Source organism: Ovis canadensis, chromosome 10 (genome assembly GCF_042477335.2).
Source record: "Ovis canadensis isolate MfBH-ARS-UI-01 breed Bighorn chromosome 10, ARS-UI_OviCan_v2, whole genome shotgun sequence".
Taxonomy (NCBI): Eukaryota; Metazoa; Chordata; class Mammalia; order Artiodactyla; family Bovidae; genus Ovis; species Ovis canadensis.
The window spans coordinates 47342479-47368994 of NC_091254.1; the positions used below are offsets into that span (position 1 = coordinate 47342479).

Sequence of the window (26516 nt, forward strand, 5' to 3'; positions counted from 1 at the left end):
CACTGGCTGTCCTTGTCGCTTGACGAAATCTAAGCCACAGCTTGAGGGGACTTGGTCTTCCGTGCGCCCTGGGGCCTGAGACACTCCACCCGCAGAACCCGAGGGTGCTGTGAGAACCTTTGTTCACCGTCGTCTGTAGGTCTGTCTTCTCCAGGCCGCCTGCACCCTGGGCACTACCCCCTCACGACTGTCCCTCTCACCCACCAGGACAATTAGAGCCACCTCGAGTGTCCCCTTCTGCAAGTGTCTGAGCCCTTTCCTGCCTGCACATGCAGTTTCCCAAGCAGGGTTGAGCAGCCTCCTCAGGAACAGGCTGGCCGGATACCGAAGCTTTTCAGCATTCAAGCCCACCCTCTCCCCAGCCACAGCTCACCTGGCTGTGTGACCACCCTCCAAGGGTGGCTGCCTCCCATCCTCGGGGCGGGGACACAAATCAAGTGCTTCCTGGTGGGCTGAGAAAGCGGGTTGTGTGTGAGGATAACAGCATCATTGAGATGTAATCAGGGATGCAGGGGAGACTTCGGCTGGGAAAAAGACAGACCTTTCTAACCCATGGCTGCTGTCTGGAGTGGCGGACTCTCCCCACAAGGCTGCGATTGTACAGCTTGAGAAGAAATAAATTACTTGGAAGGGACTGTGAGAGGGCTTTGTAACTAGAGAGCACGCTTGTGAGGCACCACCAAGAAATAAACGTTACCTCTTTCTCCACATAGAGCAGGACAGCCTCATAAATACCCAGGGGCAAGAGAGAAACACGGAAGTTAAAAGAGGGGAAAGAAAATATATATTCAAGAAAACAAAAGCGAGTGAACATTTAATCATCTACTGATATAGTTTGATTTTCAACTCGTACGTGATAAATATCAGTGAACACTTCATTCATGTATATAACCCTGCAGAAATGAAGCACATCTGTAAATAGTAAATGGAAGAGGCAGGATGGTAGGAGGGTCCCACACCCAGCTTGCCGGAGGACCCCACATGCGGCTTGCTGGTGTATTCAGAGTCCTTTCCGCTGCAAATAGCCAAAAACCAACTCAGAAATGGCTTCAGGAGTACATCTGTTTACTGTTTACACATGAACCTCTTTACGAAACAGAAACAGACTCACGGACATAGAGAACAGTCTTGTGGTTGCCCACGAGGAGGGGGATGAAGGAGGGACGGACTGGGAGGCTGGGGTTCGCAGATGCAAGCTTTTATCTACAGGATGGATAAGCAACAAGGCCCTACTGCATAGGACAGGGAACTATATTCAGTATCCTGTGGTAAATATAATGGAAAAGTGTATTTTAAGGAGTGTATATGTATGTATAACTGAATCATGTTGCTGTACAGCAGAAATTAACATATTGAAAATCAACTATACTTCAATTAAATATAAATAAAATTTTTTAAAAAGCAGGAAAGCAAGAAAGAATTTCCTTGACTCAAAGGGAGAAGAATACTTTTTTTTTCCAACATGAAGGGACACAACATTTTTCTAGGATCGGAGACCAAAGCGACCACACCTAGATCAAGCCCTGAGAACCTGCGTGCTGCGGGCCTTTCGAGGTGACAGGAGCAGGGGGAGTTGTGTCCCTAGTTATCTATTTTGAATGACGTGAGGGAAAATTCTTAACTGTGCTTGGAAATGTCCAATGCTTTTAGTAGATAGCGACAATAGAAAGATTTTTGATATCGAAGCAACGTCCCCCAGGAAGAGAAAAAGCAGTCAAAATCTGTTTCAAATGACTGTAGAAGTGAAGACACTTGACCTCTCAGAATTTTTAGTTGTGTCTGCTACTCCCTGCTGCTTGTGGGGGGAAAAGTCAACCAGAAACTAGCTGTCAACACTGCCGTCACAGATGAACTCGGTTCACTGACAGGTAATCATCCAGTGCCTCTCTTGGCCCGCTGCCATGCGGGTCCCACCCCTCGGGGAGGCACCCCAGGCTGGGTTCCTGCTCCGGTGAAACTCCAGGAGGTAGGCTGGTGATGTGGACTGGGGGTGCTGTGAGCTCGGGAGGGAGACCCGTTCCAGACCCTCTGGAGGCTCGGTTCACCCACACAGATGGTACCAGGGCTCTGGGGAGGTGCCAGCCGCAGCCTGGGATTCGCCCGGCAGCCCTGGAGTTGTGGCGCATGTGTCACTCCCCACGCTCCCTGCTTCACACGGGGAAACCTGAGCCCCTCCACCACCCACCCCCCAACACTGCCCCAAGAGCCCAGTCCGGGTCAGAACACAGTTCCACGTTTCTTCCTCTAGAACGTGCCATTCCCTCAGGCACAGAGCTGATGTCCCATTTTCAGCCTGACTCTGGACCACGGGTCATCCCTCAGTATAAAACACTGTGAAAGAAATTAAGTTACAAAGGAGAGAGCCCCGGGCATCATTTCAGGTTGGGTTGATAGTTACTGGATGAGAGGGGACGCTGTGAACACATTGGCCCTGGGTGCACTTTCCCTTAAGGACGGAGAAACCAGAGCCCAAGAAAATGCCATTTGTTAATGTTTCAAAAAATTATTTAAGAATGCTTGGCTCAGCACACATGAAATCTCCTTTCGTATAAAAATGAGTAACTGGTGTGGGAGAGGGTGACAAGGCTGGTTGAGCTCTGGTTAACGTCAGTTTTCTGGCCAGTAGGGAAAGAATTGTGCTGGAGAGGAGAGCAGGGATGTGCTTTAGGGACAGGAATGCATTGGCAGAAATAACTTTTTAAGCCAGGGCATGAAGAGATTCCTGGACCAAGCGCTTGACTGCCCCCACCTTGCACTAGCCTCCAAGGCAGGGAGCTCTCTCAACTTTTCCTCAGGACCAGAGGTGTCCTCTGCCAACAAGACCAGCAGCTGCTTTTCTACATTAAAAGGAGGAGGAGGAAGGGAAGGAGAAGAAGAGAGCAAACAGGGAAGCAAGAGAAGAAACACTGAATTACAGAAGGTGGTGGATATTTTCATAGTGTGGAGAGGATATTTCCAGCACATCTGGGCAAGATCTTAAACTCACAGACTGGTTAATCTAAGATTCTCATGCTTCCTAGGGATGCCTTATTGCATTACTTCCAAGTTTCATCACTTTATTTCCAATTTGCATCCTTGGGGAATGGAACAAAAAAGATCTTCTGAATCACAGGAAATGATTCCAGCTGGGTACAATTTGATATTAACCGAGGGTATCCAGGAGCCACAGATGAACTTGGCACTTTTTCGTGGATTCTAAAACAGGATTCAAAGTGGCAAGCATTATTCTTCCCCCCGCTAATTCAATAAAGTGACAGAATGAGTTAAGTTATTAAAGATCTGACACCCTGCCAGGATTCCACAGTGCTGAGGTGAATTGAATTACTCTTTCTAAATAATATAGTGAAGGGAAATGAAGGCATCATTGTTACCATGCCCAAGAAAAGAGCGAAGGAAACAAGTTTAGATTTATGAAGAAATTCAGCCCTCCAGACTTCTGTTTTTGTAAATAAATAAATTTACAAAACTAAAACCCCATCAATTTCATTAAACAGATACTTTAATCCTACATTTCTTCTTGGATCCTAGGACTGCCATTTAAATTGTCATACAAGCAGGTGTAGCTTAGGAAGGACCTGTACTCTGTGGGGTCAGGATGCTGGTGATAAAAATGACATTTGCCTCTGAAAAATGTAGGTGTGCCAAAGACTCAGGGAAAATGAAGCTGAAAATATGAAAAGAAAAATGAACATACTCACCCAGTCCAAACCCATGTTAAGCACATAATGTTTTTATGGGTTCTGGTAGCATATTCAGAGAACTGGTGAATTGAGTCTTCTCAAATTTTATTCTCTGAATTAATTTCCACCTTCCAATGAAGGAAAATGCTTGGAAATACATTTAAGAGGGTTTATGGTTCTATATACTCAGGAAGAAAATGATGGAGGAAATTAAAGCCGAAATATAAAGTGAGACTGTCTCTCAGTCTTATCCCTCAAAATAGAAGGAATCATCTGAAAAGATTAGTTGAGGCAGGCACTGTTCTCAAATAGGGTTGTCAGAGTTAACAAAGAAAAATCGGTATTCTTATTTTAACTGGGCATTTTGTATGCTCAGATAAATCTAAATTTCAGATATACAATATTTTTTTTAGTATGTTTCAAACAATATTTGGGGCATTATTACATTAAAATTTATTGGTTATCTGAAATTCAAGTTTAAGTGGACACCCTATAATTTATCTTGCAAGTCGAGTCTAAAATGACCTTAAAATGATAGTTTCGGATGGTTATAGAGGTCATTTGATGGAATGATTTTTAAAAACAGAGACAAAGAAATTGAACAGGTTTAGTATTTAGTAATTATTCTTGGGGTTGTAACACACTTGATTACAGTTGTCAGGTATACATATTGTAAACAAGCCTTATATAAATCACGTATGACCCTGTGGACTGCAGCCCATCAGGCTTCTCTGTCCATGGGATTGCCCAAGCAAGATTACTGCAGTGGGTTGCCATTTCTTTCTCCAGGGGATCTTCCCAGATCAGGGATTGAATCCATGTCTCCGGCACTGGCAGGCAGATTCTTTACCAGTGAGCCACCAGGGAAGCCCCAAGGATATCTATATCAATGTCTGAATCTCCATCTATATATCATCTGTCTGTGCATCTAAGCTCTTCCTTTTGTAACCTTCTCACTCACTGGGAAACTAGAGGATCACATTATATACCAGGTTGCCTTATGTGGCACAAAGTACACAAGTTCTAGGAAAATGTATGGACTGTCTTATCAAGGTCAAACTCACTTATATCACAATACCAATAAATCCAGTCAATCTGCCTAATGTTCTACCTGCCCAACCATCTCCGCGTGCAGACCATGCTTCCAGCCAAGATGGAGTAATGGGACCAGATTTCCCCTTCTCCTTTACACACTCCAAAAATTGGACAAAATACATTTTAAAACTGGTTTTCAGACATCAGTGGACAGCACGGTACTGTTTCCCTGAGAAACGGAAGAGTTTTGCTGGTGCGTGAGAAGCTCCCAGTACAGGAAAGAAGAATCCATGTGAAGTCCAGTGGTCTTGGGGTTCTGAGCAGATAACAGCTACAGTGCATGGAAGCGGAGGAGGAGCGAATTTAAGAGCAATGGACTGGAGAGTGGGAGGGGCAAGGAGAGGGTGCTTTGGAGATCTGCATGGAGGGCCACTCAAGCCAGTGCGGGCCTGAGAGGCCTCCGCCAGCTGAGACTTGCACAGGCTGGAAATCGTCTGTGTTCCCACCAGTCAGAGCGGCAGCTGGGCCTTCTGGCAGAATTCTCAGAAGGACATTTCTTTAGTAGTGGGGCCTAATTTGCTCTAGACTGAAAGGCATGCTAGACTTGATATACAAGCTTAGAAACAAGTGTCCAAAAGATACAGTTAATTTAATAGTGTGCCAAAACAAAATTTAACCCTAAGCAAATATAACCCTAGCAACCAACAGAGCAAAATTCAAAACATCCAGCATCCAATGTAAAAAACTACTAGGTTGAGAAATTAAGAAGAAAATTCCATTACAGTGCACCAAAAAGAATAAAACACCTAGGAATAAAGTTAACCAAGGAAGTGAAAGATCTGTATACTGAAAACTATACACAATTTGATGAAAGAAAGTTAAGAAAAAAAATAAATGGAAGGATACTCCATGCTCATGGTTTGAAAGGATTAATATTGTTAAAATGTTCATACTACCTGAGGAATCTGCAATCCCTGTCAAAATACCAAAGGCATTTTTTCCACACAAACAGTGAAAAATAATCCCCAAATTTGTATGGAACCACAAAAGATCCTGAATTGCCAAAGCAATCTTGAGAAAGAAGAGCAAAGGTAAAGGCATCATACATTCTGATACATTGCAAAGCTACAATAATGACAGCAATATGGTGCTGGCATGAAAACAGACATAGAAGTAAATGTAACAGAACTCAGCAATAAACCCGTGCACAGTCAACTGATCTACCACACGGGAGCCCAGAACACAGAATGAACGCGGGAAGGACTGTCTCAACAAATGGGGTCAGGAAAGCTGGACAGCCACATGCAAAAGAATGAAACTGGATCCCTACTGCCCACCAGACACAAACAAATGATCTTGGTGATCATTTTTTGGATTTGACACCCACCAAAAGCAAAGACAACAAAAGAAAATGAAAGTGGACGTATACCACACTAAATAGCTGAAGCTCTGGTATTCTGCCCACCTGATGTGAGGAGCCAACTCATTGGAAAAGACCCTGATGCTGGGGAAGATTGAGGGCAGGAAGAGAAGGGGACAACAGAGGATGAGATGGTTGGATGGCATCACTGACTCAATGGACATGGGTTTGAGCAAGCTCCAGGAGACAGTAAAGGACAGGGAAGCCTGGTGTGTTGCAGTCCGTGGGGTTGCAGAGTCAGACATGACTGAGCGACTGAACAAAAACAAACCCTGTAAGCATCAGCTGCCCCTCCCGAATTTGGAGGGGGTCCTATGAGCGTTCTGTGCTGATGCATCAGAGAATTCATGGTAGGGAGGGAAGGGGGTCCCAACAGAGCACCTGTCCAAAATGTGGCTGCAGCCCATGTGGCCAGTCACTGTCGCAGTGGCTGGAGGAAGCAGCAGCCCACAAGGGCACAGGGAGTCCAGTATAACTTGGTGCAGTGAGAGCCTCTGACTGCATCAGAGACAAATTGTACTTGTCTGTTTTTGCCTATGTGGAGCCTCTTTTTGCCAATGCAGAAACTCAACTGGAAAAGCAATTACCACTTATTAATCAAGCTGATTTTAGGGCCTATTAATTAAACCTGCCTCAGTTTTTAAAATCCATTATATTGTTGAGTATGCTTTCAAGAGACATTATCAGTAACTAGTAAAATACAAATCCTTTTTGTACTTTGTAATTTAAATGGGAAAGAACACTGAGAAATGACTTTATTTGAGAAAGCTCATTAATTTCATCTCTGGCTCCATGCCACAGGACATGTTCTGTGCTCTGGACAGAGTGGACACTTCAGCAGCATCCTGGGCTCATCCCTTTCTCTGAGGCCTGGAAGCTGAGATAAAGCAAATCTGACTTTGTCACATGGTTGACTATGAGCAGGGCATGGTCTCTCCAAACTTCATTTTTCTCATTTGCAAAATGCGGAAAATGATACTTAACTCACAAAACTTCTGTGAGTATATAACAGGCTTCACGCAGCACCTGGTACAGGGTGGGCATTGAGTGTTACTTTAGGGTCCAGTTGAGATAATAGAGATAATCGTGCAACTCTGAAGAAGTAGATGTAGTTTGCTTTACACACTGCCTTCCAGCATTTCTATGACAGTGAAAGCATCGCTGTTTCTATGACTATTCTTATTATTGACAGGGGCTTGGGGAAGCTGAATGACTTGACCAAAGCCAGAGCCAAGACCTAGGTCTTCTGACCCCAAGCCCTCTGTTCTGCTGCTTCACACCAACCCTCGCCCGCCAGGACACCCCTCCCGCACGCTGCTTCCCCTCCTTAGGCGAGGACAGTTCGTTCTCGACCCTCCATGCAGCCACTAACGGCTCCCACTGCCGAGTATTCTGACTCCTCGACTAAGGTAAGTTCCCTGAGGATTTGACGACGTCGACTACGGCCTGTTTCAGTTGTTTGGCTCCAAGTCCTCCCAGGCTACCAAACGTTCAAAAAATGTCTAATGAGTTCCATACTTCTGACCCCTCAAAGAACATCTGGTTATGAGAGAGCACACAGCTGTCCCCACATGAGAGAAAGACTATTAACTGTTCAGTGACATTTTTTAGTGTTTTGGCTGCGCTGTGCGGCATGTGGGATCTTAGTTCCCTGACCAGGGATGGAACCTGTGCCCCTGCATTGCAAGTGTAGAGTCTTAACCACTGGACTGCCAGGTAAGTCTTGTTCAGTAGTATTTCAGAAAAGTTGGAGCCCTAGCCTTTGCAGACTTAAAAAAGAAAACTTAATAAAAACTGAATTCAGGGGGATCTTTATATAATTTTGGCCTTGGGATTGTTGAACTAACTCCACGTCTGCTCATTTAAACACTCTACTCTGATCATGAGAGGTGAGGAAATGATTGGTCATGAAAGGACTTCAGATTTAACTTACCTGTGAGAACTAGGTCATATTATAAGTCTTAAGAAAAAAATATTTCCATATGGAGAGGACACGAATAATAATTAACATTTAACATATGCTTATAAATTTGGTATGTGTTAAAAGGTTTACAAATACTGGGTTTTAAGTCAAGTTTAAGGTGGAATTGATATACAAATCACCAATTTAAACTGTATTTTGATGTGTTTTGAAAAATGTATAATGTGTACACAGAATCACCATACAGTCAAGATTCTACCAAATGCTCACTTTTATTGCTGAATATTTTATTTCACTGAATTTATCTTGTTGTTGTTCAGTCGCTAAATCGTGTCTGACTCTTTGCAACCTCATGGACTGCAGCACACCAGGCTTCCCTATCCTTCACTATCTCCTGGAGTTTACTCGGATTCATGTCTATTGAGTTGGTGATGTTACCTAACCATTTTATCCTCTGCCACCCGGTTCTTCTCCTGCCCTCAATCTTTGAAAGCATCAGGGTCTTTTCCAATGAGTCGGTTCTTTGCATGAGGTGGCCAGAGTATTAAAGCTTCAGCATCAGTCCTTCCAACAAATATTCAGGGTTGATTTCCTTTAGGATTGGCTGGTTTTTTTCTCCTTGGTGTCCAAGGGACTCTCAAGAGTCTTCTCCAGCACTATAATTCAAAAGCATCAATTCTGTACTCAGCCTTGTTTATGGTCCAGCTCTCACATCTGTACACAACTACTGGCAAAGCCACAGCTTTCACTATGTGGACCTTTGCAGGCAACGTGATGTCTCTGCTTTTGAACACACTGTCTAGGTCAGTCGTAGTTTTCCTTCCAAGGAGCAAGTGTCTTTTAATTTCATGGCTGCAGTCACTGTCTGCAGTGATTTTGGAGGCCAAGAAAATAAAATCTGTCAGTGTTTACACTTTACCCCCATTTATTTATCTATTCCTCTATAAACAGACATCCATTTGTGGGCTATAATATAAAGGTGTTTTGAACATGTATCTAAGGCTACTGTGGACATGCTTTGATTTCTGTTGGTTAAGTGCGACTCCAAGGTCATATGGTAAGTATATGTTTAACTTTATAAGGAACCATTGAATTGTTTTCCAGAGTGACTGTTCTAGTTTATATTCCCACCAGTAATGTATGAGAACTCCAGTTGTTTCTTATCCTTGCCAACACTAGATTTGTTGGTCTTTTTTTCCCTCTTCTATTTAATTTTTATTAAGGAAAAATTTAAAACCACTAAGATGCACCTGCTCAGTTCTGCAGGTTTTCACATTCACTTGCTGCAGAAATCAGGACACAGAACAGTTTCATCACCCAAAGAAACCCCCACATGTCCTTTTGTGGTCCATCCCAATCTTGCCTGGTGGTCCTGTGGTTAAGACTCGTGCTTCCAAGGCAGGGATTGTGGGTTCAATCCCTAGTTGGGGAACTGAGATCCCACATGTGGCAGCCAAAAGTTAAATGAAAAAACCCCCAAAACACAAATCCCTTTCTCACTCTTGTCCCTGCTGACCAGTTTTGTTTTCTGACCTCGTGCTTCTGCCTCTTCCATTATGTCATACAGGCGTGCTCATGGGCATCCAATCAAAAGACTGTACACTTCAATTTTACAATTTTCAATTTTATTTCTATTGAAAAAAAAAAAGCTGTCTTTGTAGAGTTTATCTTCAAGGAGTAGAAAAAGCATGACACAAGTATGTGTTGGTGACAATAAGTGCTATGCAGGAAAACAAAGCCACGCCAAGGGGTTGGGATGCTGGCTGGTGGGGAAGGCAGGGACAGGCTGAGTTTTACAGAGAGAGCAATCTGGGGGGTGTTGGGGGTGGGGGAGAGGGGAACCTCTGATAAGGTACAATTCGAGCTGACCTCAGAGAGGTGAGGGAGAAAGCCAAGAAGCTGGGGAAAGACAGATGCAGTGGAACAGAAGGTGTCAAAGTCTCGAGACGACCCCTGTGAGGCAGGCTCCAGGGACAGCCAGGACTGCACTGGAGCTGGAGCAGGCAGGTGAGAGGCAGGGGGCACGTGGGAGGACGTGCAGGGCCTGGTGGGGAGTTAGGGGTCTGGCTGTCTTGAGGTGGTGAGCAGAGAAGACGGGGTGCAGGGAAGGGGAGGAGGTGTTGGCTAGGAGTCCCTTCAGGAAAAGTCACATGTGGGGTGGACAGGGCTCACAAGTGGGCATGTGTGTGCGTGAAGATCCGCCAAGGCTGCCGTGCTGCCCAGACAGCTGGGCGGGAGGATCTGTCATGGAGGTGCAGGCGGGACAGTTGGAGGCGGGAGTCTGCACTTGGATGTGCTCAGTCCAGAGAGAACCTAGTAACAGCTCAGATGTGCTGGTGAGGTCTAGGGTGGAAACCTGGCTATCACAGCCAGGGAGCAAGTGTGAAGAGGGGAGGCCTGGGATGGAGGGGAAAGGGACAGAAAACAGCTATGTGTCAGAGGTGCTCTACAGAGACCCGGGGCCAGGGGGCCAGCCAGAGAACCACGGCGGGCGTGTGTGTGTGTCATCTGTCACAGATGCAACAAAGTACAGGAATCTGCAGCCTGGGGAGGACACTGGCAAGCCTGGGCAGCACCACCCAGAGAACCGAGGTTGATAAAGGAATAAAGGCATTTGAGAACCGTGTCCACGGAGTTTCCAGCACCCAGAGAGGAACCTGTTGTCATGGGTTTGGCTTTTTGAAGTTCATGCAGGAGGAAAAGACAGCGGAGCTGCCTTCTCTCCGACTCACTTAGCTGCTACATTTGCTCAGGCTTTAGGGCAGTCTGGGGGCATTCTTCTTTCTGTGCAAGCCTCAACAAGGGCATCAGAACCAACTGGGGTCCTGGTTAAAATCAAAGACTCCGTGTTCCACCCAAGCCTACCGAATCAACCTCGGATACCAGCCCTGAGAAGACAGAAAGCTCTCAATGATTCTCGTGTGCATGAGTTTCAAAAGCACAGCACTGAGGGCAGGGAGAAAAAAACAGACCATGAGAGTAGAAGGGAAATTCAGGTACAAGGTCTATGGAAGTGACCCAGAGAAGGGGGCCCTGCTCTCAGATCTGTGCCTTGTGTGAGTGAAGAACTAACAGGGAAACACAAACTTAGCTTCCAAAAATTACCCATCCTGTGAGAGTCAGGCCACTCAGTTTTAGGATCCCTCAGTTCTTAAAATGTTCTAGAATGTTTTTATTTCAATGCATTCAGTTTTAAATAAAAGAATGTTAGTTTTTTAATCTTCTGTATTTTGTGAAGGAGGTACTCCCTCTCAAATAATTATCTGGGATAAAACAAAATGGGCTCAGCATAACATAGATTCTGGCATTATTCTAGAAAGGGAAGGCTCATGGTAATATCTTTCAGTTAGAAAAGTGTCTATTTCTCATCTTATATTATTGCACTAAGTGTACAGAGAAACTAATTTGTATCTAAACCTTAGGCCACCACTTCATTGTGGAGGCAGAAGGTACTATCAATGAAAACACCTGAAAAGGTTTCCTCAGAGGCCACTTGTTAGGAAAATAAAACACCTGTGTGTACATAAAAATACTTGACTCCATATTTTGATTTATGAAAAATAAATTTATTACATAACACCTTGTTTTTAACAATGTTCAATTTTTTTAAATTCAGAATACTTGTGTCATTCATGTAAAATAGTTTGATACAGTACATTGTATGTTATAGGTTTTCTTTTTTCCTCAAAAACTCTAAGGCTCTCCTACTCCTTCTCCTTTGCTGAAGTAAGGGCACCCTAAACAACGTGCGAACAAGTTTTAAAAAAAGAAAATGAACTGAACGAAATTTTAGTAGCACTACACCAACCAGCTTTAAAATCAGGACAAAATATCTGAATCGGATGCCGCACCTTTTTAAGGAAGTTATCACTCATGCTTTTTTCATCTTAAAGCATGCTCACAAATCAGCAACACCAACAGGAAAATAAAACACTGTCTATGACAATCATTTTAGTTTGTTTGCTGAACCAAACAGGTTTATATCAATGACAACATATTTCATTACTATCAATAGCAGCTTTAATACCAGTCAAGTCATAGATTGAAAATAAAAACAAACTCAGAAGTTGGAAATTAATCTTTGGGAGTTTTGAAACCTTCCTGGAAAAGCTATGTGGCTTCTTGTACTTTCCAAAACAATCCAAGCAATATTCTTGGTCAAAGAACACTGATTAATGTAGAAAATGAATCAACCCACTGATAAGACATTGAAATGAAAGGTGTACCGAAATAATCTCATGTTGAGTCTTGGTTACTTCGTTAATGTATACTGCATGTTTCAAGTACCAGTTAAACTTCTGTGTGTGTGTGTGTGTACTATTGGTCAGATAATGTTGTTACACTGGAAGAATTCACCACATACGACGACAAATGCTTGCCCCTAGCACGTTTCACAGCTTCAACTGCTACAGACTGTCACTGAAAAAAATGCATTGGTCAGTCTGAACCATGTCAAGTAAACTATGGAAGTAGCAAACCCACAACACAAACTGTGCTAGCACTTTCTTCTCAAGCCTAACTCCAGACAGCGACAACGTGGAAGCCACTACCCCAATCTGCGAAAAGCGGTGGAACTCGGCTACCGGACATCTGACTGCGTGGCTGCACAGTACATTCTCACGGCCCATCCCAGGCTCCCGCCGAGAGCTGCAGGCGGCCTGCAGCACCGCGACAGTGCATGGACGGTGTCCGACGCAGCTCAGTACCGATGTGTCTGGTGGGAGTACTGTGGAGGCTGCTGGGAGGTAGTTGAGTACCCCATGCTGCTCTGCGGCTGTGATGTGCTTGGTCCGGGGTTGGGGTAGGCAGCATGCGGATTGGAACGCTGCGAAAGCAGAGGAAGAGGAGACGTGACTCGGTGTTGCTGTGGGCTGGCTGCACCCCAGGCCAGCAAGGCTTCTGTGTGTTTGAAATGTCACTTATTTTATGGCAGTAATGTCACTTATTTTATGCTAATAAGAACTTTAAAGGTCTTGTGCTAGGTATTGGCTTTAGAATTAAAATGACAAAACCCTTAAAATTTTTTAGTGTCAGTCTTTCTCTATGAAGGTCAGAAGTACTGCTGATAAAATAACACTAAAGTGAGTCTTACTCCTGTGCTGTGTGGTTCATTCTATTAACAGGAACGCCCTTTCATGCTATTTGTATCTACCTCATAAATAAGTTGTCTGGGACACTTACTCTTGAACTCAATGATGTATACATAGAAGAAATTCAAAGCTAATCTACATACTTGTTTTTTCAGTAGAAAACTCCCAACACCCATGCATGACTGAGGAATAAAAAATGAGTAAGACAAGAAACTATAGAATTATTTCTTTAGCGTTAGATATTTTTATGCTCTATAAATTAATGAACCTTGTTTTTCAGCTACAAGCGATACACAAAGGTAAAGCTACAGTCATTGAAATGCAGGAAGAGTGGTATTCTCAATTCTAGAAGCAGCACAAGAGTTAGAGTCAAATACCTCTAGTTTCAATCAGTTATATTCTTATTCTCAGCCCTGCATGTCTCTCTCATGCTATTAGCTCCCCAAAACACACACTATGGAAGACTAACTATAATTTAATACTTTCCTCTTTCAAAGATATCTAATAAATCATATAACTCGAAATTCCACCAACCCTAGCAAAAACAACATTTTAAAGAGAGTGGACATGTAAAACTAGTCAGAAATACTATTTTTGAAATCACTCATAAAAACCACCACAATAACGTCAACAAACACACACACAGCAGCATTTCCTTGGTTTCAGTGGCAAAGGTTAGAGCCTGCCTGCCCTGCCCCGCTCAGGACGCACACCTTGTGTGCAAACACACCCGTGTGCCAGAGATGTGCTCGTGTCCCAGGTGGGGAGGGAAGCAGCAACCATGAGCTCGCAAGACGCCTGCCTTGGAGCCCCTGCTCGCTGAGCTCATCGCAGGACAGCCACCACGCAGCAGTGGTCCCCAGGGCTTGCTAGGCTGCACCCGCCATGAACCATGCAAAGAGTTCTGATCTAATTCCTGACGTGGAGTCACAGGCTCTGGGAGCCTTATCCATTTATTACAATCTCTCTCTTTCAGTAGGCAAATAATTCTCATGGGTCAAGTTTTCAGGACACTTCCTCAGTGAATCCAGACCACATGGGAACAGGATCAGAACAAGGTATAGTTATCAGAACGGGTCTGTCTGTGAAGGAACTGCTGTTGTCACTGGAGAGAATGCACAGGGAGCCGCCTAGCAGGTCTGAGTCTGCGTCCTGAGTCCACCCTGGCTTGAGGGGTGAATGAGGGAAGGGGCTCAACCTCCATGAACCCCAGTTTCCTGCCAATAGCGCTTACCTCACAGCTATCATACTGCCTGAAGAAAGGAAGGTCTGTCCCACACTGACAGAAGAGCTGGCACACTTAAGTCCTGACAAGCTCTTCCTATGATCGCATCACCCCCAGCACCACCTCTGACACTCAGCAAGTACTCACTGCACACTGTGAACGCTACTAAGAGTTTTAAGGAAGATAATAATGAACACAGTGACTGGTGTCATCTATCAAATGACTGTTGGTCCGGCTGGCCATTGCCATTAGCTCACACTGTCTCATTTCATCCTGACTGCAGCCTCACACTGACCCATCACCCACACCCAACAAATGAAGACACTGAGAAGATCTGAACCACCCCCTTGAGGCTGGATGGGGTTGCAGAAATGAGACCCACCACTTCCTGAGCACCCCCGTGGGCCAGATGCTGAGGGTCACCACAGCTGCCCCACAGCAGCGGCAGGGTAGGTGTGCCCGGCTCATGATACAGATAAGAAACTCGAGCAGTGTCCAGGGTCACAGAGCCAACCAGCGGCACAATTTAGGTCCAATCACCCCAAGTCTGGCTAAGCCCCTCTACTGTACCACCGGGCACCTTCCACGCCCATAGCTCTTCCCGTCAATGTGTTGACATACACGGGCAGGTCTTAGCTACGCCGCATTTCCCAGCGCTCACAAGCCCACAGGCAGTACTGACACGCAGGTCACTGAGAGACAGCCTGAGTACCTGATAGTCTGAGGTCATGATCAGTCCACCTGAGGTAGTGGTAGGAGGGACGACTCTCACTTTCTTCAACGGGGGTCCCTGGGTGTGACTGCTGTCTTGGTTCCCTGGGTGGCCGGTCCCATTCGTGTGGTTATTGCCCGGCTGCTGCTGCTGGTTCTTCTCAATTGGTTAAACAGAGAGACACAGCTCAACTCAGAGGGAGAACCAAAGATGTCCATGCCAGAAGTCATGGGAGCACCAAACAAAGCCAGATGCCAAATGTACTTTAACACTTACTTTGTCTCCTTTGTCATCAGGTTCTTCTTCTGTTAAAAATTCTCGTTTGGGGTAAGGGATCTGACAACCGGCAAAAACACTGATCACAAGAGAAAAGGAAAAGGAAAATGATTCCTGGGATGCTAACCAGTATTTCAAACGCTGTAAGTAGTTTCTTGCTTTCCTCTTTTAGTCTGGACTCTACCCCCCATCTGTGATGTAATAAGCATCTTTCGTGCAACTGTGACACAGCAAGTCCCTTCTTCTAACCACTGCCATGAGGGCAGGCCACGGAGGGCGGCTCCCTGTATAAATAATAACACTCCGATAGGACTCTGATTTCTTCTTTGATCACAGTGGTCCTTTTTTATCATCACAAACAAGAGCTAGATTCTGGCAGGAATGTGATTAGTCAAACAAAAATTTCTCTTTTACTCTCCATGCTACATTTAAAAGGAAAGAAAGAATGGAAACATAAATGTACTTGGGGATGGAGTTTGCAACCGTAATTGCAAGCAGTGAGGCAGACAGTGTGTGGAACCAACCCATCACTAACCAAATGACAGAGGCAAATGATGCCAGCACCATGCCAGCTGTAAAACCTGAGGACACTTCCGTCATCAGAGCTCACTTTCTGCCTCTCATTAGGACCCCTAGAGCTGACAATTAGAGGAAAGCAGGCACCAAAAATGTCTATACAGCTGGTGAGTGAACAAACTGATCACTTACTCTGATGTAGGAAGTGGGTCTTCTAGGAAATAGGGATCCTGCATAGCCTGTTCTGAGGTAATTCGCTTTATTGGGTCCATGGTAAGCAACTTCTGAAGCTGAAACCACAAGTCATAAACACATCACTGTTTTACTTCTCATAGTCACACCTGTGGCACACTGTGGGATGCATTTTTTAAAATTAATAATACCTCAAAATAGGGAGAGCATTTATTGCCCCAAATTACTCCCCCCTCCAAGCTCCCCAATTATTCCACTTAATGTAATAATTCACATTTTAGTCATTCTAATATTCATTATCTCAGTTGGTTCTCCTGTAAGAACTAACTAAACTCATGTCTTCTTATTCTAAACCAACGATCTTTTCCCTACGTTATCTAAATTGCTATATCCAATTTAGAACAGGACCAAAATTCTTTGAGTTATTATTTTTCTATTAAAGGGAAAACTTGTAATATAAATATACTAGTCACATGTGGCTATTCAGATGTAAATCCAAATGAATCAAAACTATATTAAATTTTAAGTCAGTTTCTCAGTCCTATCAGGTCCATTTCTAGAGCTTGGCAGCCGCGCACGGCTCAGGACTGCGCTACTGGACAGCATGGATGGTCGGACAGTGCTCTCCTGCAGTGCACACCAGTCTACAGACAGACGCGGGGACTGGCACAGAACCACAGAGTACAGGGGTGTGCTTATGAGTGGAGCCTCTAAGGAGACCGTATGGCTTCAAATCCTGACCTTACGTTTATTAGCTGAGTGACTCTGAAACAAGTTACTTAACCGCTTTGTAGCCTGGTTTGTCAAAGAGGGGTTAAAAACAGTACCTTTTATCGATAAGTTTATTTTCAGAATTAAATGAGTTAACATGTAGAAAGCAACTGTAATGGTGCTGGGCACAAAGAAAGCACTATATAAGTCTTAGCCATTACTATCATCATCATCATAACTAATATTACTTATAGAAATGTCACACTAATATGAAAATTCAGTATCTTCTGGTTGAAAAATAATTTACTGAAGGCTCTATGAAGTAGAATATTTGATGTAACATGTTATTTAAGATAGTATCTAAATGGTGGTCTCTTGGCTTATAATCTCTGACCTCACACCATGATTTCCAGGCTTCAGAGCATTCCAGAATCAGCCCGGGAGCACTTCCTAACAGCCCCAGATGACTCTGGTGCTGCTGGACTAGGACATACTCTGAAAACCATGGAACATGTGGAGACGGTGCGAGATGAGACAATCGAGAACAAAATGGCAGAAGGTATGTTTAAATGCAGATGAAATGCTGGGATGGTGAGAGTTTAATTTCAATGAGCTGATATTTCAGTAGAAGCATTAATTTTATTTTGAGACTGAAAGGAAAAGCATGGATTTGCTACTTAAAACACTCAACAGGTTTAATGAAATTACATTAGAGCTTTCAGATGGGACTGTGCAAGACAGTTACCCTAGTAAAGACAAGCAGGTGAGTGGAAAAGAAAGCTGGTCTCCGGAGTGTCAGTGGTGCAGGTGGTGAGAGTCCTCAGGCTAGAAGGAGCAGCAGTGAGCAGCGGGGTGGTAAGGCAATCCCCCTGAAGCGGGACTTCTGCTCTACCACTGTCACCACTATTTTGTTAGAATAAATAAGGCCGTAACTTTGAAGGATCTAACTTACCTTCCAATTGGGGCACTAATATGGTCAGTTGAGCACTGTCTTTTAAGTTGCTGATTAGATATGAAATGTATGATAGAGGACATGATAAAACATTACTGCAGAAGTAGAACAGTAGAAGGAGAAGAAAAAGCAGAAATGGAAGAAGTATTTGCCAAGTGGCCTGGTACTAAAGGAAATTTTAATCCTTTCAAAGTAGAAATTCCTGTTTAATGAACTCACTTAAATATACTGGGAAAAAAGGATTAAAAGAATTTTAAGCCAAGCAAAATACAACTTGTTTCCCTCAATCCTCCTTTATATTACTTTCTTTTGAAAAACATAAAACTGAAAAACATTTTTAATTGCTATAATGTTAAAAATGGAAATGTCATTGTAAACAAATTTGACAACAGTTGACTATAATGTCAAAAGTCACCTTGAGAGTGCACTGCTAGATCCTAGCTCAAATCATGTTTCTACTATGCACTATCTACACACGCATCTCTCATACTCTTCCAGAAAAAGCACACGATGCACAGCGTCCCTGAAGGACCTTTAACAGCCAAGTTTATACGTGGCACCTTGGGAATTAAAATTCTATAAACAACCTTTCAAAGGACTGTAATAAAAAATAATCTCTAAACCTTATTTCTGAACAGTAAGACCGTTTTCATTTTGATTCTTTGAAATTTTAAAATAACTGATGAAAACCAATAAACAGAATTTTTAAAAAGTGACAGACTTGGTTCAATGACCGTCTATAGAAAATTAAATGTAACCAAACATTAAGGCTGTCAAACCTGGGTTTGGAAAAACCTGGGTTTTGATATCATTATTAGTAGGCACCGACAAGAACTCTCCATTAGTATTACTATTAAAGAACTCTAAGAATACTGAGTAACCACAGAAATTGAGTCAAAAAAGTCAGGTTGGGTTAAACAGGTGGGAAAAATATAGTTCATTAGTGCTGTTCTCTAAAACTTACCAAGTGGAATGCTTTACTATCTGGTTTAACTTTATGTTTTTCCATATACTTGATAAGGCTGCAGTTGGTATACCTGAAAGAGAAACACTATGAAATATCTATATAAGATTTGAGATTGATTTTACATTGGGTGAAATTCTCTGAACAGAATTATTTTAATCATAACCAACACAGAACATACACTGAAAATGGTATTAAATCAATTTTACACTTCATTCAGGACTCCCACGAGTCACTTTTAAGTGGACACCACTGATTAAATGCCAAGATAATTTCATGAATAACATACAGACTGCTTAGCTTTTGTTCACATGAATGCTATCGCAACAATGATCTTAAATAACATATGGGTCAAGAGTTGAACTCAGCCTTACTAGTAAGCTTAAAATAAATACAAAATTTTAAAACACTGTCACATGTCATATAGGTCTGTAAACTGCATGTCCCAATCCCCTGATCCTGCTGTAAAAATAGATGAACTATTCCTCCTTCTCTATTAAAAAACTTGTTTAAACTTACAACCCAACCCAGGAGAAGGAGGCAGGTGGCTACTAGCAAAGGTTGGTTTCTTTCAGTCTCTTACTGCTTCAGTTGTGATACCCTTCACAGACGCAGAGCTTCCAGAAAGTAACAAATATGCAAAGAAATGAACTGACTTTTTTCCTCATAGCCAAATCAGCTGCTGATATTAGATATTCACCTTCTTGTATCACCATTCAAACATCTTAAGAAATGAAGACTACCACAATGCAAAAACATTTATTAGAGTAAATAAGTAAAATTATTTAACAGACTAGTCTTCTGTCAAGTATTCTATCATGCTGAGTATTCAATCTTATCCTGAGTATTCTAGAAAAGCAAAAATCAACAGTCTATTTTCTTGCCAACTTACGTATTTCTTCTGAAATCTTTCATTAATGTTGAATGTTCAGGCATCTTTTTTATATCTTCCCAATCTTTATCTGTGAAACACATTGATACAATTTTATATTGTCTAGGTTCCTATTATTAAGAACTTTAATAAAGGTGACTTCACTTCTCATTACATGTCCTACATTTTAACCTCCCTGAAAGCACAGACTTCGAATAAATGGTGAGCTGCAGTAAACATCTTTAACTGTAAATGCATTCTCCATACGCTGTTTTTAAATGTCTATTTTCTCTATGTTTTACTATAAGTTATCTCAGTTTTTATACTAAGACACCAACAAGTTATAAACAAATATTTCCATTATTAAATACTTCTATTTTTATCTGTAAAACCACTTTTGTCCCACCATGTCTTGGTTAATCCAGCAACCAATCTTTTCAACAATAAATGCAGTATCTTCCCCCTCAGCAGCTGTAAGCTGTCCTTTTTATACGGCCCTCCTTACGCTCCCCTTATTAAATACACTGCTTTACATGGTAATCAAGGTAAGCAGTTACAGCTGTCTGAAACACAGAGTCGGATGTACGAGCATATGAACAAGTCAGCTAGTATCTGGGCTAGTTTCAATAATAATAACAAAAGCAATCCCAGCTACCGGACCCATCAGGTGGAAACGTCCTGGTCAGTTTTGCTGACATTAGAGTTACTCAAACACCACACTCGGTTTGAGAAGCTTGCTGTGCCCATTGGAGGAGTTACTGAGAGTCCACAGGTGCCCACATTCTCTACCAGGTAGCTTCATGGCCCCTCAGCTTTTAAATGACCTCCAGAGGTTAGCTTCTCTCTCAACTGGCTTATAAAAATATCTGCTATCTAGCCTCCAGATACCACATATTGTAAACTAAATACATACTTTAAACTCCTAAGAGGAATTTTCTCCTTGACTACTTCCTTGTTCCAATTTCTTAATTTCTGTCAATTTCTCAAGTAGAAATCCTAAGATAATCTTTTATTTTTTTCTTCCAATTACAGGCTTACTCTAAAAAATTATACCATTATCCTTTCTTCTCCATCCAAATCACTTTACACGTGGAGTACTGCTGCAGGTAAAAGCTGGTTTCCTGACTTCAGTTACCCCTCTTAAATTTTTACATACCCCTGCCATAGAAACCATTCTAAAGTAGAACACAAATCACAGCACTAGTTCTCAAGAACTTATCACAGATTCTCCTTCTTTAGCACATCAAATCTAAATTCTATTGCTTGGTTTTCAGATTCCCTATAAGCAGATCCCAAACGTGGAACCACGCCCTAAGAACCATTTCAGAACCATCTCCTGTGGAGGCCACCCCTCCTCCAAGGCCCTGTAAGTCAGGCTCCTTCCCCGGGGGACCCCTGAATTGATGAATGCATTCAGAAGTGGGAAGAAAAGGCCATTCTTCTCCATCTACTCAAACTACTCCTATTCTTTCAACATTCTACTTAGAGCAGCTGAGTGTCAACTCCAAGAGGGCAAGAATCACGTCTGTTATATCAACAATATTTTACACTTAACACAGTGCCTGAAACATGGCAGGTGCTCAATAAATCTTTAGTGAATAAATGAAACTCCCATCTCAACAAAGCAATCTTTGTAGAAATGTTGGTCAATTCTGGACAAAGGTAGCTACTTTGCACTTACTGATAATTAAAGGGAATGTGAAATTATAACTCCCAGATATTTCTGTATTAGTTTTGAGCCACTGATCTGAGAAAAATTCCTAATAAGAAACAACATATTGTTTCTTATTATTATTTCAATAAGTTATTGATATTTTAAATTATTAACATATTTATTAATAATAAACTTATTGTTTACATTTCAATAATAAGTACTTGACTAGCCAAAACTATGCAGGCGTTTCAAATGGAGAGTAATGGACTTCTGTTCTGCGGCATAAGGACTGGGCTGGGGCTGGAGCTCTAAAGCCCGTGACGAAATGCCCCAACCACCACCTCCCAGCGGCAGTCAGAGCAGGCTCACTTGCTGTGCAGGGCTGGGCCTTCACTCACATCCTGCCTGTTCTAACTGGAAAGGATGTTCTTACTGACAAGGGTTATAGAGCAAAAAATGCTACGATTCAATACAATGTGTTTCAAGTAGAAACAGTCTTCAAAATCTGTATTCAAATACCAAACAATGACATTATTATTAAGTGCTATCAGACAAAAAGACATGCTCCTGAATTCTATTCAGTTGCCAATGGTGAGAACTAAAGGCACTTTTTAAACACAGATATTGCAAATATTTTATCATTTTAAATATTAAACAAAACAAAACCAAAAACCAAAATGAAACAAAAATACACTCCTCAAATTCAAGAAACCCATAAATATTTTTATGCTAATATGTGAACTCTACAAATTTTGCTATTTCTAAGGGTCTTTGATTAATGCAAGTCGTAAATATAAAGAACTGAGTAAGAGTAGCTTTCATCAGCTAAAAATACACATCCTTTCAATGAAGACATCTAAGTTCAAACAACAGTGATTTAAAAACAAAAACAAAAATATAATGTGTACCTGCAGGAAATCCCATTACATTGAATATTCTGTCCAGCTGGTCATGGTGATAAGGATTACTAGTTTTGATGTCCTCTTGTCGACAGTGAAATATTGGTTCTGACGTTAGTAGTTCTGCAAATATACACCCTATAGCCCAAATATCTTTAAAACAAAAACAAACAAAAAAAAAGAGAAAAGAAAAAAAAAAAAGAAAGGAAAAAAGAAAAAGAAAGGAGGAAAATAAAGTGGTTCTTTCCAAAAGAAAATGCATCTTTATCTTGGCAGGGAGTGTTTTTTCATTCTTTTTCTCCCCTAATAAGTCATATTAAATCCTAAGCAATTATAAATATAAAAAATGTTGTTTGTAAATATATATTCCCACCCCATCCACCCGTATTTCATTCCTTGTTATACCTCCATCCCACCCAGTGGTTTCATTCCAAGTTCAATCAAATTTATTATCTAAAATTTTTGGTGAGTTTAAGTGCTTCAAACATTACCTTATCGGTGAAATACATACAAAGCTGCACACAGAGCACAGGAACCATAAATAAATAAAACTAAACAAACAAACAAAAAAACAAACAGAAAACCCAAACAGCCTTGGAAATCGGGCATACTTGCTGAAAACAATCAGCACCGTTTTTTGAGGTAAAAAACATTTTTTATTTTTTATCTAGTTTATGGACTTATTAGCTTGTAAAGTTTAATAATTATCCTCCTGTGTTAGCACTAGTTAGCAAGGTGCTGTTCCAACAGGAAAAAGATGACGCCTGACCTCAAATATTCTAACAAAATAGCATTTCTCCTGAAAGGACTTTCTGTTCAAAGGGTTTCTCCATGCTATAGCAGTGTCAGACTTCGCAAGTTTAGGTGTTTAAAAGACAAGAAAATATGGGGCAAAATACCTTTCAACAGGCACAGAGGCTATAACTTCATAAGAATTATTTAAGAGCCAGGCAAATGGATTCCTCTGTATATAACAGTTTTCCTTTACTTACTTTAAGATACAGGCTAACTTTCATTCATATTAAATTCCTACTAACAGAACTATTAGAAGATAAATATGCCAATTTATAATCTGAAGCTGCAGATACTCCATCTCTACCCTTAACAAATCCCTAAACTAGCAATGGCAACTTCCCTACACTCAGGACAGTGCTATGCACACAGCAGACAGTAAACGGAGTCTCACTGATGTAACCAATACCTGTGGCAAACATAAAAACTATGTGCAGTGTTAAGTTGCTCAGTCGTGTCCGACTCTTTGTGACTCCATGGGCTTTACAGTCCCTGGAATTCTCCAGGCCAGAATCCTGCAGTGGGTAGCCTTTCCCTTCTCCAAGGGATGTTCCCAACCCAGGGATCAAACCCAGGTCTCCCACATTGCAGGCGGATTCTTTACCAGCTGAACCACATGGGAAGCCCTAAATAACTATAGGAGGACAGTTAAAACCACTGTTAAAGCTAATTATTCAGACCTGTTAATAATGGTCACTTAAATAGAAAGTGAAGAAAAAAAATGTCAATTAATAAATAACTGGGAATTCCTAAAATCTAAAACTGGAATATACATATTTCATCTAAAATTGCCACACTTATATTTCAAAATAACTAGTTAAACCTCTATTTAAGATTACAAGCAAGACTATAAGCAAGTGATTTAAAAAATGACGCTGTCTGCTCATCAGTTTGCTCCCCCATCAGAGAACCAATCAGGCCAACACCACCTTATGAAAAAGTCTCCTCAAGAAATATAAGCCAGGATATCTTCGTTTTACCATCAGAAAGTAAATGGCAAAGTTAATTATTTTGTGATTATTCTTTTTATGCGGGAACACCACAGAAAGCTGAACTTTGATCATCTCAATCCAAGGGAAGAAGGTAGGCAAGCTAAGGGGGGTCACCAAGAGGGCCTGTGGGTCAGTGTGCATCTTTAAAACCCTACTCATGGCGCCCAAGAGACACTGTGTCCACTCAGCCTGGTAATGAAAACCCCAACAAAGAAAATAAAACACGTAAAGGAAGATGAACAGTAAGTAAAGAGTTTAGCCACCCTCACTCGACACTGCTTTAAAAGAAAAATCAAGAAAGCAGGAAAAATACTGGAACTTGTTTGACTTTACCCTATATAACTTTTCTCTTCAGGTCTTTTCTATTATTTTTCACCTGTTATCAATTTTACCATCCTTCCCTCCTTCAAATCTTGACCCAGTCAATAATCATGAATTTGAGTTTGCTGATCAGGCTGTTACTTCAGATAAATTTCTGAATCTTTGTCAACAAGTCTCTCCTACCTTGCCTATTTTTTCAGATTGTGCTGAAATCATAAGAAAGTCCTTTCTTGCTCACCTACCTGTCAAATTTCTTCTAGAAAAACTTTTCAAATTAAAAACACACAAACCCCATATACTTCTAAAATTCCGTAATGCTTGTGTGTAGCTACGGAGCTAACCAGGCAAAGTAGACACCAACTGGCAGGCTACGCAGACCCAAATGGGGGAAAGCAGAGATATAGATTAAATTTGTTTTAATCCGTAATTATAAGCCTCTACCTTAATGCAAGAGTAAATTCTCATTCTCCCCGTTTTATTGAAGTTTATATGTTATAAAAACTTTTAAGACTGCCCTAGTGACAATTAATTAAAGAGTTGATTCCCCTCTTTCACCCTTCTCCACAAAGTCAATCAAACAAAACCCTCAACACTCAAAACTGAATTAAACTTTGTCCCCATGAGTAACGAGCCTATCTCCATTGACTAATCTATCATTTTCTCTTGGGTTTAATGACTCGGCTGGCAGTCTCCTACAAGGGAGTGAATGACCACGGCACTAAGACCTATCTGCAGCAAGGCTGGGATCAGGCGGGCTCATGTGCTCAGATTTCCCCCACGCTCTCCGGCTGCCTGTTAGTACCTTAGTATTAACACGACCCACCTAACTCCACTGGCAGGTTTAAGCCTTCTCAGTGATGTCACTAAAATGAACATATTCAGCTAATAATATGTAAGTTCAACCACAAAGGTTTCTCTATCTGCTTCAGGAAGTCCAAGTGCTAGGGAAGTGCATTGACAGTGGTCTGGAGGCCCTGCTGAGAACCTCACTGCACCCCTAGGCTACCCACCTGGGGAGCAGGAGGAACCTAAGGGCGCAGGAGAGACTGGAAGCAAGGTAGAAGTTTCTTTTTTCACTTGTGGATTCTAGTCTTTATCCTTAAAATGTATATAAAAGTGATTTATGTATGATTTCTGTCTCTCAAATGAAAAAGCAATCTGTAAGATCTTATATCATTACTTTTTTGATCCAATTTTTTTAATGCAGTTATCACTTTAGTTTTTTATATTACTAAAAAAAAATTTTTTTTATTAAAGGATAATTGCTTTACAGAATTTTGTTGTTTTCTGTCAAACTTCATTGGAAGAAAGCATCCTCTAGAACTGCTCTGGGCCAGGCCAGGCGCTCGTGGGGACTGGCATGGACCTTGGTCTCAGTTACCTGCCCCACGTTAGTCCCCTGTGCTCTTTCCACCCCAGAAGGCAGTGGAGTCTATCCAAGGGCACAGAATGCTTAGAGTTAAAGGGACCCAAGAGATGATTTAGTCTAAATCCTTGTCTTCAGAAAACGAGGCTGTGAAGGACACATTGTCCTCGGACCCCCAGAGTGGCAGAGCTAAGGTGACAAGTCAGAGGGGCTAGGCTTCTGCTGTTCAAAAATGGCAACATATTTTCTACACATATTCAGTTTCTCAAATGCATGGAGATCCCTTAAGAGTAAACGACATAATTTCCATTCATTTTGGTTTCTCTTAAGTTTTAAAAAGCCTAATAGCTATCCAATAACTTTTGATGTTAATGAGGAGGAAGGCCTCTTACGACCCAAAATAGGCACCCATTTGAACAAGGGAATCTATCTAATAGCTGGTGAGTCCAGCTCTGTGATGAATAGCCCTGACCTAGAACTGGTAAACTGCTCTGGAGGGTAACAGCTTGTTCAGATCTCAATGCTCACAATGAAAAATGGGTTTCTTAAGAAAAAAGAAAAAGATAAATGATGAGCCAGAGTCATAAACCTATGTGATAGTTTATTTTTTCTTCAATTTATATCAATTCAGTCTCAAGTTTTCCATTAATAGCAGCTACAAGTTGGTAATTACTTTCTTATTTGTGTAGTCTTTAAATATGTCTTACCAAAAGACATTAAAATATTCATTTTCTAAGTGGAAAAAAATATTTAAATATTCATTTTCTGGGTGGAAAAAAAGCTATGTATGATATTAGTTTACATGCTTAAGCATTCAGAATACACTTGTAAAAAAGATAATCAAATATATGTTTAGGTAGTAATATACATTGAAAAACAGGACTAGCTTCAGTAATCTTTACTCTTCCTCCTAACAAGGCTGTGTAT

At 41.7% G+C, this 26516-nt stretch overlaps 1 protein-coding gene across 5 annotated transcripts in view; it reads right to left on the minus strand.

Annotated features, from left to right (window-relative positions):
• Positions 1-11600: 11600 nt before the first annotated feature.
• CDK8 (cyclin dependent kinase 8) overlaps positions 11601-26516 on the minus strand; it is a 76197-nt gene continuing 61281 nt past the window's right edge. For 2 of the 5 annotated variants that reach the window (XM_069602261.1, XM_069602266.1), the window contains 7 exons: positions 22128-22271; positions 19587-19656; positions 18695-18767; positions 16068-16165; positions 15360-15438; positions 15084-15242; positions 11601-12881 (listed from right to left, as the gene is read on the minus strand). In XM_069602261.1, coding sequence (XP_069458362.1) covers positions 12756-12881; positions 15084-15242; positions 15360-15438; positions 16068-16165; positions 18695-18767; positions 19587-19656; positions 22128-22271 — 749 coding nt within the window. In that variant the 3' untranslated portion in view covers positions 11601-12755. The remainder of the gene's footprint in view (positions 12882-15083; positions 15243-15359; positions 15439-16067; positions 16166-18694; positions 18768-19586; positions 19657-22127; positions 22272-26516) is intronic. The other 3 variants (XM_069602265.1, XM_069602264.1, XM_069602262.1) reach the window with 3 other exon arrangements.